The sequence below is a fragment of the Crassostrea angulata genome, chromosome 5, assembly GCF_025612915.1.
Source record: "Crassostrea angulata isolate pt1a10 chromosome 5, ASM2561291v2, whole genome shotgun sequence".
Lineage (NCBI taxonomy): Eukaryota > Metazoa > Mollusca > Bivalvia > Ostreida > Ostreidae > Magallana > Magallana angulata.
Genome location: NC_069115.1, coordinates 8,864,599 through 8,881,847, shown reverse-complemented (window position 1 = coordinate 8,881,847; position 17,249 = coordinate 8,864,599). Strand labels below are relative to the sequence as shown.

At 30.2% G+C, this 17,249-nt stretch overlaps 1 protein-coding gene and 1 pseudogene across 1 annotated transcript; one reads left to right on the top strand and one right to left on the bottom strand.

Annotated features, from left to right (window-relative positions):
- Positions 1-527: 527 nt before the first annotated feature.
- Positions 528-12,976, bottom strand: LOC128184417 (uncharacterized; annotated as a pseudogene).
- Positions 12,977-15,622: 2,646 nt separating this feature from the next.
- LOC128185042 (uncharacterized) lies at positions 15,623-17,209 on the top strand. The gene is made up of 3 exons (XM_052854713.1): positions 15,623-15,816; positions 16,206-16,343; positions 16,515-17,209. Exons 1-3 carry the CDS (start codon positions 15,701-15,703, stop codon positions 16,660-16,662), a joined length of 402 nt encoding a protein of 133 aa, XP_052710673.1. The 5' UTR covers positions 15,623-15,700; the 3' UTR covers positions 16,663-17,209.
- Positions 17,210-17,249: the final 40 nt, after the last annotated feature.

Sequence of the window (17,249 nt, the reverse complement as noted above, 5' to 3'; positions counted from 1 at the left end):
TAGGGGGTCCGTGTTGCTCTGCTTGAATTTGTATTTCGTTTTATGGATTTTTGAGATGGTTGACGGTTTGTTTATTGTCTTTTTTTCATTTGTGTACGTGTATTATTGCAGCTAGACGTATAATACAATAATAATGTTGGTGCACGAACAACTCATGCTTTTTTAAACCACGATATGACTAATATCAATACTTTATATATCTTATGTTATCAATGTAAATTTGTGATAAAGTATTTTGCATACTTTGAACATGAATTCTAACAAGCATTTCTTAGGGCTTAAATTACGATACTTGTACGCTTCTGGTCAGTTACCATCTTATATAAAATCTTTCATTTATCAATTGTGTGTCTTTAGTGTTTTTCATCTGATTTTATTTAATTTATTCTAAAAAAGAATGTAAAAAAAAATTCAAATTGGACTCCTATTTTGAAATCAAAATAAATTAAGCTCAAGGCTTGTATTATGTTGGTTTATCACAAATGACAATGTGATAAGGCAAATATCAAAACAGCAGAACAATATACTAGAATAGAAAACAATGCTGTATTTTTTGTACAGGTTAATAATTAACACAATGTTTCAATGACATGTTGAAGTGATAGATGGTGTCACATTTCTTTTCAAAATTTGATTTGATATAAAAAAATGTAACATTTATATTTTAAACATTGTTGTATTATATTTTATAAATTTAATAAACAATGTAACAGTTTTTCAATTGATTCTATTTACAAGAAAAAAAACTTCTTTTTTTATCTTTATAGGCAAATGCAATCGAGCCTTGTTTACATATTCTAAAAAATTGGACATCTGTATCTCTTTAAATGAAGATGAAAGTTCGTCTAACAGTTGAAAATACCCTAATTAACCATTGTAACATTAATTTGGAAAAGTTACCTTTCGGAACAAAATCTGCATAGTCATGCCCCTTAAAAACAATGGACAGTGTTACATATAAACACTTATTAAACATACCGAGGTAAGCTTCATTATTTTCAGGGAAAAAATCATTTCGGAAATTTAATCATTGTCATTTGTTCATCTTTCAATATTGTAGATGGGTCGTTTTTCTCGCCATACATTTCGTTGTTGCATGCTGTTGCGTTTTTAACTTCCTCTGTGGTGTGCTTTATTTCTAAAATACGAGAAAATATTTAAGTTCTAGCGTTATGAAATAAGAAACACAAACTTCTTAATGTAATCTCAAATAAAATTTTTGTAAAATATCAAATTCACTCCTTGCTGGGTTACTTGAATTATAAAGCTATATTTATACTTATCAATTTACAGGTAGAAACCGTGGATAAATTTCTTAAATGTGTCACTAAGACGTATCGTAATTCGACGTGTCTTATCACGATATTAGTGCTAAGTAATTTGATATAATTTTGTGTGCTTGTTCTCAATTCACGTATTTAATAACTTTTTACTGCCCTTTACATTTCTCTAACATTTCCTACCCGGCACTCAATATGTAAACAAAAACATGACAGAACACGAAATAGAAAACTACTTTTTTATCTGGCATTCTATTTAAAATCGTTTGGTTGTGCTTATTATCTATGGAAAATGGAGTTTGTAAAGCTCAAATCATGATCCTGCCTCTTTTTTTAGTATTTATCGTTTCATTTCCTATGATTTTGGATGTTTAAAACTATTCGCCATTATGATAATATCTTTACCTTTAAGTTTGTTTTTCTTTCTTTTCAAATAAAAATAGAGGAGGGAGATGATCAGTATGGCAAGAAAGACAAGTATTGTAATTGTAATAATTGGAAGACTGAAAATAAAAATGAAAATAAACATAAGCATTCCCCCCATGTGTAACTGACACATACAAAGATTTTATTCTGCAAATATATATATATGGAGCATTTGCAGAGGATTTTTTAAAATCAAAATGACTGAACCTAAATCGTTTCAGGTTGAAATGAAATATTTTTAATTTACGGGTAATAATTTCTCCAATAAATGTAAATTATGAATTTTTTAATAACTGTTGTACACATATTATTGACTAAAATGTAATTAAGAATTTTTGTGTTTAATTATAAGATGTAATAAAGTCAATAAAGGTGCTTCTGACATTTACACGTTACATTGATATAAATATTTTCAATTTAGAATAATAAATATTAAACGTGTTACAAATTCTACCCATCAGTTTCACCAGTGTCCTTTTTTAAATCGACATCATCGTCATTATCATCACCAATCGGAATTGTCAATTGTAGACAAGAAGGATCTGTAATTGTAAACAAAATAAGCTTTTAGATAGAATAACTAACAAGTGTATTGTTTAATCCACAACAGCCGTAAAGACGGAACAAAGTACTCGTTAAAATAGTGCTTATTTTTTTCTTAGAGTAGTTCAATTTCTTTAACATTCCTTCCTTCCCGCTTAAAAAAATAAAAGAGTGAATATATATATATATATATATATATATATATATATATATATATATATATATATATATATATATATATATATATATATATATATATATATATATATATCTTAATTTTAAAGAGCATTATGATAAAATATATCTGCCCATTTGATTCAAAATTGGTATTTTTCTCTAATAGCAGTCATTTTACCGGTACTACATTGTATGAGTTCGAATATATAATTATTTTAAAATCATAAAGAAAAAATAGTAAACACTTGTATGTAACAATAGGCCATTGGGCAACATTGCTCACCCGAACAATAGTTCCTTGTATCATTTGATTGTTTTTAGATATATTTTCTCTATATATTTTTAATTCAAATTTTAACACCCACTGCGGCCCAAGTAATGTCCTGGGGTCACAATTTTGTTAAACTTTAAACCCCTCTTTGGGCCCCAGTAATTGCTCGGAGGTCATGATTTGCACAATTCAAATTATACATTATTTTAGAATGTTTGCATAGTAATCTCACACATTGTACAATTTAGCAGAAGATTTTATAACATCTCCCCCATATATTTCTGTTAACGTTTGAACTTCTATTGGGGCTCCAGTATTAACCCTAGAGTCAGGATTTTAAACAAGAGGCCAGTTGACCTAAACGGTCACCTGAATAGCATTTAACCCATACATAAACTTATCGAGGAGTCTTATATATGCATTTAATTAGTTTTCATTCTGGAGTAGAAAAATTACAATTCTGTAATGACGACCACTTCCCTGCCTGAAATCTTTCAAAAAGAATTATAAAACCTATAATTTTGGTGGAAAACTTAAAGATCTGGTCTAAAAAATCATTAATTCAGTTTTTAAACATTAAATGCATTAAGACCTATACATCCATTTTGGCCTTGCCCTAGAGCCCGAAACCCTGAAACAAGGGTCACGAATTTCACAATTTTGGTAAAGGGTTTTATGGACATTATAATCATGCATTTAGTTTTTATCAAATATATATGGGAGTAGAGAAGAAGATTTTTAAGATTTAATACATTTTAACTATATGGCCTTATTGGCCCCTTCCTAGAGCCTGAACCCGACCCAGGGGCCATGAATTTCACAATTTTGGTTGAGGGCTTCATTGACATTATAATCATGCATTTAGTTTTTAAAATATATATAGAAGTAGAGAGGAGAATTTTCTAAGATTTAATACATTTTAACTATATGGCCATATTGACTCCACCCCAGAGCCAGAACCCCTGACACAGATGTCATGAATTTCACAATTATTGTAGAGGGCTTGCAACCAGTTTTTTCCTGTGTTTTTTTTTTACATGTGTGGGAGTAGAGAAGAAGATTTTTGAAAATTTGGTTTTCCCCCCGATATTTGGCCCCACCTGTGGTGCCCCGGGGATGGTAGAGCCATGAATTTCACAATTTAGATTCCTCTTACCATAGAGATGCATCACATCAAAAATGGTAACAATTGGATAGTTTTTAAGAAGAAGTTGAAAATGTAAAATTGTTAAGGCGTTTACTCAGGTGACCTAAAATTAGAATATTTACAGTATACCCATGTACAAGCACTGGTAAAATATTAGCATTTTATGATCAATTCTCTGTAAATACCAAAAATACGTGGCCACGAACATTCATAGAATTGAATTTTATCTCCCTGATTTGAAAGAGTGTTCCATATGAAGACTCTCTGTGGGTATATTTTTGACAGTTCATACTCAGTTTTCATAGCAACGACATTGAAACATTTTGCCTCTGGTCAAAATGACATATAGAGTACCATTAGATTAATAACTCGTATGCTCCCTAAATGCATGTAGGTTTGACCATGACATTGGTTTAATTTTATAAGCAAGTAATCAATGTACTTGTACACATGAATTGATTTCAGTGAAATGTACAGATAACAATACCATCGGTTTGTGTTTCATAGATTTAACTTATAAAATATTGAAGAACAGGCACATTAAATAATATCAATTTAATTTTAAGCAGGCAATTGAAAGCGAGAATAAACATTTTTTTAATAAGATAAGACCTTCGTCTAATAAATACAACCAAAATTGGCTTGGATATATTCACTGGCTTAAACATACAACTATTTGAAGTTACCGCTTTTCCACAAAATCCATCTTAAATTTTCTTCCCTTTGTTGACTCTTCTGTATTGAAGTACAAAAAAAAAACGTCACAACAACATGGCAAAAGCAGACGCTGGAAAAACATAGATGAAATGGGGTGGAGAAAGCATGTGATTTAAGTTTTAGTGTATTTAGAGTTAGTCTCTAATGAATATGAAATGAACCATGCTCTATTGGGATTTAGCTTAATTACCGATCTGTGCTGTATTCAAACCTTTTGTAAACACGTGACTGTCTTGTACAAAATGATCAAGTGAAACGGACAGAGATTTCCTCTACATAAGTTTCGATAATCTGACATACGAATCCAGCACTCAACCAAGGAAGCAATGATGAGCATAGTTATGAGGTACCCACAGCGATTACAGAAATCTGTCATTGCCAGCATTTTATGTGAAAGTCAGATCTGGTGTCAGTGATGTTGTTTGATTAAATTAACCCAAAATCTCTGGAATATATATGTTTAAAACCTCATGAACAAGCGAAAAAATAGGATCATAAAAAGGCAGTTTATGGAGATAAGATGCAGTCCTTATTCCAATTGGTCAAGGTATGTATATTCACATCCAAATCAAATAATTTTCAACCAATCTTATAGTCTGTTCAAGCTTCCATCGCTTGTTGAATTTCTTGTTGAATTTCTCAATGAATACACCTCAGGTCAAAATGTACAGAGTTAATTTTAAAAATCAGGCATGAGATTCCCCTGGCAAACAAAATTAACCCCTCCAATTATTAACAGTATCACCTAGGTTCTTCATGTTATTCGCAATGTGAAATTTCAGTGGTTATTATTTTTTTTAAATTGATAATTTTAGGTTGTCTGTATATTGATGATACTTAAAGTAATAGAAAATACAAATACTCCCCCCCCCCCTCCAAAAAAAAATGTTTTTCACCTTTTTGATTTGTATTATTCTTTTGCATCATGTTATATTTCATACCTAAGTTGTTTTTGGCTTTTTTTTTTTTGCTGATTTGAGCCATCTTACATGTAATTAAGCAAACAGTGATGGAAATACAATTTGGAACAGACTACTTAATTTAGATTATATAATATACATGTAAAGTTAACAGCATTAAAGGAAATGTAAAGGTATTTTGGGAATTTGTTTAAAATGATTCATTTTGTTATAAATTTGCTGTAAATATATTAAAATACAATTGTAGGATTATGTGTATGCTGCAGAAATAAATGAATTTGGCTCTTATCATCACAACAGATCTGTCAAAAGGGAGACATAGAACAGAAAATGTGAGTTGATGATTTTAAACAAAATTAATCAAAAAGTGATGTCACATGTAGATATTCAATCAGCTGAAAGTGTATTATCTATCATGCAGGGATCAACAGTTTCACTTGTCCAGTTTCTGTGTCCAGCTGATTTTTGTATTTGGACAAGTCAATCTACACAACACTTGACTGGTTAACAGTTCATTTTTCTCAAACAATTATGATATGATGATAGATCTCATAAAGTGTCATGAAAGATTAAAACATTTTTTTTCCTGTAATGGAACAGATCAAACTTTAAGTATAAAAAAAAAGAAATATGAAATTTTAGTGAAGGTTGAAAACCTATATCCAATCTATATAGTAGCTTAGTTACTGAAATAAATGTGCTAAAGCTGCTTGTCAGTGTCATATCACTAGAACACACCAGCAGATTGAGTAGAATATTCTTCTTTTGAGTGATAAGATATGTTTTAAACCTGAATAATTTATTTTAAATATTAAGATTTTTTTTATACTGACCCAGTACTGACAACAATAAGGATAATTTTTAATGATATATTTTGTGACAGTAAATAATGTGGAGAGCAACCATACCACACCTCTTATCAATTTCTATCATTTATTTTATATGCCATTCATAATTTTCCATACTTTTCAATGACAATTTATAATTCAAAATAGCATTTACACAAGTAAGCAACTTGCCCGAAGTACAGGTTAATAGTTTAGTTAATTGTGAGCCTTGTTATGCTATATCTAATTCAGTTGCAGCTATTAATTAGTGCATGCAGCTATAGACTAATATTCCAAGTGAAAATAACATTAATCAATATAACATGAGATAATGATTAAAAGCCATTTCCTCTTTTTCACTTTTGTACATTTAAACATAAACACATCAGGATTTTGCTTCTTATTTGAAGAAAAAACAACAACCATTCAGTCAAATTTGAACATGTCTGTTGTGGTATTTTATGCAAAATAAATATATGTAAATGATTTTATTAAATGATCCATACATGTAATATTTTACTTTTTCAACATTGCAGAGTGTTGAGGAGATGATCAGAATAACCCAGTGAATACCCAGACCATCAAGACAGTCAGACATACAATGCTAGATGAACAAATAATAAACAAACTGAACTCGCTAAAATATTGAGCAATTCAACATTAATTTATTGTCACTGTGTTGTGAATTTTATATTATTTTTATAATTTGGAATATATTTTGAAAATAAATTTGAAGAATTATTTATTATTTATAAGTAAGTGTTGATTTTTTATTTCTGGAGTTGCATTGAAAAGATATATCATTTTCCCCCTGTGCTGATATTTGGAGTTATCTGCCTTTTATCACACAAAAAAACCAATTTCATTAATAGAAAATATCTAAAAACAGAATTTCATTCTATTATAACGTGTTAAGACTCATTTAATAAGGTTTTCTTGCTTGGAGTTATCTGCACTTAGCAAAAAATATATAGAAAGAATTCTAATAAAGCCAAAATAAATTATCCTCATACGTTGAATTTAAAATAGTTTGATATATTTATTCAGTTTCTCATTTATTTAAGCAGAAAAAGTATTTTAAAGGAGTCTTATGATCAACTTATTGTTTAAAAAAATATTTGATACAATTTTTAGGGGGCTGGGAAGGTGTCAAATTAACAAATTTTGGAAGTAAAATAAACAAAAACGAAATAGATACCTGCTCTAGTTTTTATAAATAATATTTTATATAAATATGATGTTTTAAAATTTTCAATTGATTTATTTTTTCTTTGTCTGCAATTTTTGAGAGACTTTCAAAAAAACAGGGAGAAAATTGAAATATCAAAATTTAGAAATTTGGGCCATCTTTGAGCCACCAGCTTTAAAATGAACAAGGACACTGAGATTTTTTTCTCTTGCATTATGTATATCTATATTTGTACTATGTATATTATGTGTGAGATATCTTGAACATTTATAAATAAGCCTGTCCTGTGACTTTGAGTTTACCTTATTTTCCAACTCAAAAACTGTGTATTTGGGCCCTAAATGAATGAAATTGGTTACCATGGCAACCAAGGTAAAAGGCATTATTTTGATGGTGGATAATGTCATACCTTATGAGTATCAATCACCTGAGAAAATTTCATGACAATCTTAGATCAGGTGTGCCATGACCCTATAGTAGAACTTTGGTTTTTATAGAGAATTGATGTTAAGCAGTGGTTCTTAAAAAGAACATTTTTAAAGACATACGCCCCGTATTTTCACATCCGTTTAAAAAGGATTTTGCCCCTAATTTTAAAAAAAAAATTGAATCCCCTAAATATAGCCCAAGGACTATAGATAGAGAAGTCAAAAATGTGAAAAGTTTACAGACGGACAAACTGACAATGAGTGATCAGAAAGGGTCACTTGAACATTCGGTTTAGGTGAGCTAAAACCTATTTCTTTGAGAAGTTATACCTGATTTAGTAATATCCCGTGCTAGGTCCACTCTAAGCGACATTTAAATTAATAAATATATAATTGTTACCATCAGATATAAACCTAAATAAGCTAGTCTCTATACTACAGTTTGGTGGCTTTATCGTTTAAAAACTATAAATGCTGTCGTCTATCTAGTGTCAGGTGAAAGTGTCTCTCATTAAAATTGCATATCATATCTGTAAGATCTACTATGTTTGTGAATCAAGCAAACAAAAACAATATAAACTTCAAAACATGCATTTCACCTTGACTTTGTTTATAAAACGAGACGCCATGATGATTTAGGTGTATTAGCAGTACCGGTCAGACCCAACCTAACAGAGCAATGTAATTAGAAATTATTGCATGGGGCATTTGGCTTAGATGAGCTAACACATTTCTGTTATTTTTAGTGATTTGCTATGGGGCCATAGTAGAGCTAAGGAAAGATCAACTTTAACAAAAGATCTGCATTTTTGACTTACATTTGAACACTTCAGATGCGTAAAACTTAAAAGGACAGGGAGGATCAGAATGGTTACATTTGTGTTTGTATTTTTCCTGAATCCTGTTCCCTCCTTGATTGAATTCCGGACAGCTATGGCCTAAAAATAAATTATGTGTGGCAAACAAACATACAAAACACAGGGTTATGTTTTAAATAATTTGAATTTTGTGAAAAAATGTAAGTAATATTTATAAAATATATCAAAAAAATATATTTACCAATTATTTCGCTTTCTTCTCCACACAATTCTACCGATTCATTCCCCCAGTGGTTTACAAGACAATGATATTTCAAGGTAACGTTCACTGTGGATAACATTGATTTGCAATTTCCTTTTTTGCTCGTGCGTTCCATTTCTCCGCAGTTGATGGACAAGATGACGTGCTATTGACGACAATCACTAACCCTGGTAGTGTATCGCCTGTGACATCAAGCTAGTAGTAAATAATACATGTAATAATTTATTATATTTCTTAATATTAATTCAGTCTTTTCTATTTTCACGGGCTTTTCTATAAACATTTGCTTAGTTTTTTTTTTGTTTTTTGTTTTTTGTTTTTTTGGGGGGGGGGGGGGAGGGGGTTAGAGTTGATTTTAAGCATATCTTCTATGTAGTTACTCTGAGAAACTAGAAGTAAAAACAGTGTTTGGACCTAAACACAAATCATCTCCGCTGACGAAACGTAGTACTTGAGATAAATCGATATATTCGATGTAATGCATTTTTTAGCATTGTTTTCAAGAAAATGTACTTACAAAATATATTAAAAATTGTCAGACATTTAATAAAATGAACAATTAGATATTTTTGTAGTCGTGTGTATTTCTATGCCAGAGTTCGATAACAGCGGTAACTACAGACTATCCAGTCGAAAAATAGAACCAGTACAGGCTTATACTAGCCTCGTATTCATTTGTTTGCTAAAATAACTTTGATTCACTTTTCCAGAAATATTTTGATTAATGATTTATAATACATCATAGAGTTTGCTGGCGTTAAAGCTATCTTTGAATATTGCACAACCTTTTCCTTATGGGGTTTTACGCCTATAGTGCGGCGTTCTTTAAAAAAAGCCTGATAATTCATGTTAGAAAACAATGTTCGTATTTATTCAAAATACAGCTACAAAACTACTTGCTGTGCAAATAACATATGCTGATTTATAAATAAAAAAAATAATTAATCAACTCCTGTTAGGACTGCAGTACTTTGATTATATATAAAAAATAATGGTATATGAACTTTACTCTTTGAAACAAGTTCAAAAGTAATAGGCATATAAGTGAAAGAGAAAAAAGTATTTCGCCTGGTAATCTGAAAATGCATGACTGTGTTAAATAAGGAATAAATAAACAAGCTTAATAATAATTTTATTGATGCATTAAGTCTCATACCTGGCGAACACTTAAGGATAAAATCACCACGTAGACACAAAGAATCCTCCAACATATCCTAAATGCAAACAAAATTATAATTAATTATAATCATTAATTTGTCGTCATGAGACTCAGATCAAATTATATATTTTTATTTTTGTTTGCAAATATTTAAAGCACAATATTTTTTTTTTATGAACGATATATTGATTTAGTTGACGTACAGTTTGCAGAAGGCAAAAAACATTTTAAAAATGTGAAAAAACATTGTTGAAAATAATGTTTGTCAGTACCTGTGCATAAAAATGTTTATATGCACTTTTAAATCAACAAGGGCACCGCTAAGCGGAGCATCCCCTCGCGACATGGGTTATTGTGTGTATCGATGCATTATTTAGCAATATATAGTTATGTTAATGAGAAGACCACATTCTACTAACCCTCCATTACTGCAAAAACTACATTCTCTTTACCTGTACTAGATCTAAATCCAAAAAATATCAAGTTGTTGATTTGAACTGCTTACTTTCACTTTGGTTTCAAAGAAGTGAAGCGGAAGATTGGTGAGGACTAATCGCCGGAATGGCGACGGAATAGACGTAATGACATGTATAAAAAGGTCGATAACTTGTGTTGTGTATAAGCTATCGCCATTCAGTTTTCAGTGTTTTCATCTATGGATATAGGGCTATCGGTATATATAAAAATATGTTAGATAATTAAATGTTTAATATGCAAAACCTTTGCCGGAATGAGCTATGGTCGTAAAAACTTGGTGCCGGAATAAGGTAGTCGTCTTCATAAAACAGTTAATATCTCAAAAAGTTTTTAACATTTTTTCATTCGGACACGATTTTTTTTAATTATTACGACCATATCTTTGAAATATGTAAAAACTGAATCCATGTGTTTTGATTTGATATATAAAACCTTTGCCGGAATGAAATTTTTTCGTTGAAAAAGAATGCCGTTATCGTGCAGTCATTCCGACATAATCACCTGTATCGTTAATACAATTGAATATTTTTTTATTCGGTAAAGATTTTTTTCATCCTGAGATATATACCTTTCAGAAAATATATAGTTTTGTATGATAAAGTAACTTTAAATGCTCCAAACCTGATGCTATAGATGGTCTATGTTGAAGAATTCATTTTGTACATGTGTTTTAATTACAGGCGTTGTTCACACCTCTTTGTATTATGGCTTCTTTACCTGAGCGATACCTGAGTGAATCGATTAAGATTTGTAAATTTTGTGTGTAAAATTTTCATTCCGGCAAAGGTTGCAAAAACAGTTCACGCCACATGCGAGGCCATTGTATTCCAAACGATAATTTGTCTGTTAATTGGTGTTTTGGGGGTTCTAGGTACGTAGTTTGGCTGAACCGCCCAACCTATTATTGATCCGCTCAAATGCCATAGTTTGACGATAAGAACCAAAAAAATTCGTGTCTGTTTTTAAAAAATTATCGTTTTGAATGATGTTTAAAACTGAGTAGAAAATGTTGATCAGACGAACGAACACCTGTCAACCAGGGAAGAACTATAAAAATTCCGGGACTTTTAGATGCTTTTTTTTCTCTTTTTAACATGCGTAAACAAATAGCTGGTTAGAAAAAATAAATCGACGATAATTATTGAATTTAACTCAGTGTGAAAGTGAGTTCTTTAACAACTTAACGAATTACAGAATGAAACACTGCCGTTTACTTATCTCAAGTGAAAAAAATTACTAAATGGCGCATTTCTATTAAATAGTTACATGTTTACTGTAATTCTTTAATACATTATTGAATATAATTTCTTTTTGTTCAAGTACTTACTTGCATAAATCGAATTTAAGTATAGTTGGCATTTTTAGAATTAAAAAGTATGTAGACCGGTTAGAGTAGAGAACGGGAAATGCCCCTTCTTAAAGACACATCCAGGCATCGTAGCCGCATAGGTTATATCAGTGCAGCCACTGAGAGTTTTCACACTCCTTTCCTCGAGCATGGAATGTGTTAACTTCCTTCTCCGGAAAAAAAAACATTATTATCTAATATAAAAATATGACTTTTATATAAGATATATCATACAATTAATTTTAATATTTTTTGTTAAAAAAAAAAACAAACAAATAAAAATCATAAATTTGAAACCTAAATATTTACACTTAAAAATAGAAAATATGAAAACATATTACATGTACCTATTTTTAGGATCTATGAGCTGTACCTTTAAACACCCGACATAGGTGTTAACCGGGATTAATTTTAACCACAAAGTGTATAATTGGAATTCAAACTATATTTTATCCCTATTTGTCTTTTTTTTCTTTAAGCACTGCATACATTAAGGGCTGTGAATTTTTTTTTAATATCGAGATTGGAAGAAAAAAACCTTTTAGTAAACAAAACTTTTTTGAATTCACACACAAAGCAAATATAAAATCGTTCTGTTTAATGAAATACAAGTCCCTAGTTTTTTTCTAACTGTATATTAAACAAATCTTTCGATAGTTTTAAATCGCGTATTCTTGATATAAAAAATAAGTGTGTTTGTAAATGACAAAAAGGAAATCAGTTCATACCCGGACAAGATGCTGTTTCATAAAAAAATAATCACACAATATTAATGAATTTAAAACGAACTTATTTAAAGCAAGGTTTATATTAGCAATATGAATCTTTAACGACAAATATTAACTAGGATATATCAAATAAGTAATATATGATTAAAACATTAAATCAATACAGAAGTGGACAAAAGCAACTTACGAACTCTACATTGGGTGTCGTAAAGTGAAAATTAATTTATATTGGAAAACCAACAGCTATTTTTAAGATAATCTTTAAATACCCAATGTTGGAACGTCATACCAAATAAAGCTGTAATTCAAATTACGGGAACTAGTCTACACTTAATGGAGACCAGACTATGAACATTGATATAATCATGTTTTAATCCACACTATTAGAAAAAAGAGCACTAATTAAGGTACAATTCTCAAAAAGCAACCTCAAAACATGTGTCCTGTTTTAAATCAATCCGCTTATTCCTTTATAGCTTAAAACTAAGGTGGCACCCGACACCTGTCGATATCAATGTGGATAAAATTACATTATAATTAAAATACTTTTACCATTTTAGAATTTTCAAATTTTACAATAGTTTACCACAAACAAAGTTTTAAAACTTTTCGGAAAATTGAAAATTAAAATCCCCTTTTGCATTCAAATTTATGACTCACAAATTTGCTGTCAACCCTCTCACCCACTGCGCTATGCTGTAGGATGGCAATTTTAGGAAAAAAACTATCTGTAGAATTTTAACTTTTTTTTACTGTTTATTTCGATAAATAACAACACATGGAGGTGTCCCAAACCACCTTAATAGATCCATACAGTTTTATACACAAAGCGAAACTAACAGTTTTGGATGGCGGACGTCGGGGAAAACATTCTTAGCAAGCGCGGAAAATTCAAATTCAGATTTTTTGCTGTTATATAGATGGTGGGGCAGAGGAATCTCTCTGTGACGCATGACAGTTGAAAGGTTTTAAATTTAAATAACCGAAACACAATAATATGGCAAAATGTATTATCTATAGTTACCTGGCTTTAAGGTCAAAGCGTGTCCAGAGTGTTCATTTTCGTAACTTTTTTCAAGTTTTTTTTTTATTAAGCTTTCTTTTCTCATATATATAAATATACATATTAAGTCGTACCCGAATGTCTAAAGCACAGTTTTCAATTATGCCGAGTTATATGTCTTCAAACAAATTTTGTAACGACAAACGTTATACATTAACGATGTGTTCACATTTACAAATGTAAATTTTGTTCAACGCGAAATACATTGATCATAAATATATTTGTTTTGTTGATATTTTTATACTAGAAAAAATACAGAATTCTTAAGTTTATCAATGGAAATGACAATAACAAACTGTCAATCCTCTCACAAAATCCATATAACCAAATACAAATTCAAAGCAGAGCAACACAGACCTCTATAAAGATAGAAGTAGGATCAGGTGCGTAGGAGGAGTAAGCATCCTCTGCTGACCTGCTGTTTGTCGTAGTCGGATAAACACGGAAAGTCCGTAGACAATTATGTGATTAATTATGGTCTAACAATGACTATGAATTTGTCAGTCAGCCTGCAACCCAGTGGAAGATTTTATTTGTTGACAAGGTCGTTGTATCGACCATAGAACTTACAAAAAGAGACTGTTAATAGTCCTGTTTTATCAATTTGTTTGCCACAATCGCAATCAGATGCAATTCTTAATTCTTTTAATTTTCATTTTTATTTTTAATTATAAGAAGTCAGAAATTCTAAAATGATTTTATATTAATTAGATATTAAAAAATACTTATTATTCAAAGAGCCTAGCACTTAAAGGTACCAACTGTTGTTGCTATTTTGTTTCCGTTATATATTCCTGGAAGGGATGGGGTATTTTAGGTTTTTTTAATTAAATTATTTATTTATTTTTGTAGATTACTTCTGACATGCTGTCTAACAGATTTGAGCAAATGTATAATTATTTGACTAATATGGAAGGGCATTGAAAAGAACGAATAAACAAATACTGGCTGGGTTTTCCAAAAAAAAAAAGTCAATGGGTTTGCTTGAAATGTATTTAAATAACTCATATTTGAAAGAAAAAATAATTGTTATTCATTTTTTTTTTATTTTCATTTTAGAAACAGAACTTGATAGTACGTGGGAATACAGTGCTTATTCGTTTTTGTTTTTTTAAATATCCATTGTTTAGGAAGTAACTGTTATTCTAAAAATCGGGAATAAGTTCACTCATTCTTTCTATTCTAAAGGTATATGTACGCCATATTAGATCTTAGAATGCAGTTGTTTACATAAAGTCTGTACAATCCTTCTGTTTTTGATTTTTATGATCCACCAATGAATTAAAACACAAACAAAAGTAGGATCGAATATAATCTTTAATAACAAAATGAAGATAAATGCTTTCATTTACAAACATATACAACTGTACATTTAAAAATAATATTTACACAAATATACAGCATTAAAATGATAATATGTAAAACGAAAAGATGAGGTCTAAAGAGGAATGCTTTACATAATCCAAAATCATTTACACCACCTACCAACAGAAAATGTTTATAAAAATGAATTTTGCATCATTTTTCTTTTTAAAATATTTGCATAACCTACTCTTTACAACACTACATAGACTACCCCCCCCCCCCCTTTAAAAAAAACAAAACAAAACAAAACAAAACGAAAACAAACAAACAAACAAAAACAAAACAAAACAAACATACGTATGCGTCATATTTTTAAAGTTATCGAATAAAATTATAGGCAGCATAGTTCGTCATATTCATTGCCATTTGACTGGGATACTTATATATCTATGTAAACGATATAACTGATAACAAAGGAGGAGAGTATTCATAAATTAGCATTGAAAGGCTTAATATATCTGATACACAGGTAATAGGGTCTGTAAGTCTCGTTTACTTTCACTTTCGTTTTCCAACTTCCGGGTACATCAGCGTTCGTAGCAACATTCCTGTGCAATGGTGTATTGTTTCGCAATCGGTTGTACGCATCGCACTGGCGGAAAGCAGACATGCAGTTTGTTTAGATTCCCAACTGATGTTAGGGAAAGGAAGAAATGGATAGATAGGTGCAGGTAAGTCATAAAAACTACAAATAAAACGCATCATTGTCTTTATATTCAGTGCTATTTAGAGGTCACGAAAAAAAGATGCATTAAAACAATTTTTCGTCAAATCGTGAGTGTATTTAAAGAAATTTAAGACGGATATGTTCAGGCCAAACGTTTCTATAAACCTAGCATTTGATTTGCATACTTTTATCTGGCAATGTTGCGATTAAAAACCCCTTCCCACAATTTCCCACCAATGCAGTAATGCCATGTTATTCTGGACCTTTTACTTTCCCCTCAAAATAAAACCAGTTCTAATTTTCAATATCACATGCCTTCAGTATTGTATTGAATTCAAAATATAGTTTTATTGATATTTAAAACAAATAAATAATACTGAGCTCGTTTTTCAGACGAGCAGACAGAGAGTACAGCAATAATGACAGGTTGTGCAGCTGTCATTTCAAAGATGGGAAGAAAGAATTTGGACCTACCATTTTTGCATATAGCAAAAATGTTGGGTATTTTCCAGAGGTGTACACACCTAAAAGGTAATAAAGTGAAGAAGAAGGACTGCATGATAAACATTGATTTATTATTGCATTCAAGATAATTACAGTTTACACCAGTTTTTAATAATAAAATGTACTATATGATTCAAACAAAGTTATATATATGAAAGTAAAATGTTAAATATTTCTCTGATTTATTAAATTTTCTAGAAAGAAAGTGGACAGTGTATCCTCCATTTCCCACCAGATGCCAAGTGATTCAGCTTCAGGGTCAGATGTTGGACATAATCCTGCTCTGGATCACAATTACTGTGACAATCATGATGACACACAAGATCATTCACATGAGGGTAATTAAAAATAGTTATAAACATAATTATGATCTTATATTAAAAAACATCATTAAAAAATATACTGATGGTTTAATTCACAAACAACTGAATTTTTATTGACAACACTCTGCAACAGAAAATAGACTGATCAGAAAAACTTCACTTTTTTAAACTAAACCAATGAATACTAAAATGTTTCTAATTACAATCAATTATAAATGAAAAATTAAAATGTATGAGAGGATCAACTAAAAAATATTTTTGTATCAAAATGAGTGAATCTTATGAATTGCACATTACAGTGTCCATCTTAAAGAATCAGATCGCGAGTCTCCAAGAAGAAATTGAAAATATGAAAATACAAACACCCAAAATGTCAATCAAAGATATAATAAATGACACTGAGAAGGTAAGTTACATAAATGGAGTCATGGACATTTAAAATTTTAAATGCTTCATTTTGTAGAATTATAATTGTTAAATTTAAATGCTTGTGCATAATGAAATACTTGTTATACTAGAAAAAGAAAATAAATAAAAAATGACAGTGCATACTAAATTGTGTTTGTTGTATATGTAAGTACATTTTAATGTGGCTTTGACACTGAGAAGA

Bases quoted from the DNA above. Each gene is read 5' to 3' on its own strand.
- LOC128185042 (XM_052854713.1), top strand. From the start codon at position 15,701: ATGGTGTATTGTTTCGCAATCGGTTGTACGCATCGCACTGGCGGAAAG. The intron at 15,817-16,205 runs GTAAGTCATAAA...CTCGTTTTTCAG, and splicing joins AAATGGATAGATAGGTGCAG to ACGAGCAGACAGAGAGTACA. The intron at 16,344-16,514 runs GTAATAAAGTGA...TAAATTTTCTAG, and splicing joins GAGGTGTACACACCTAAAAG to AAAGAAAGTGGACAGTGTAT.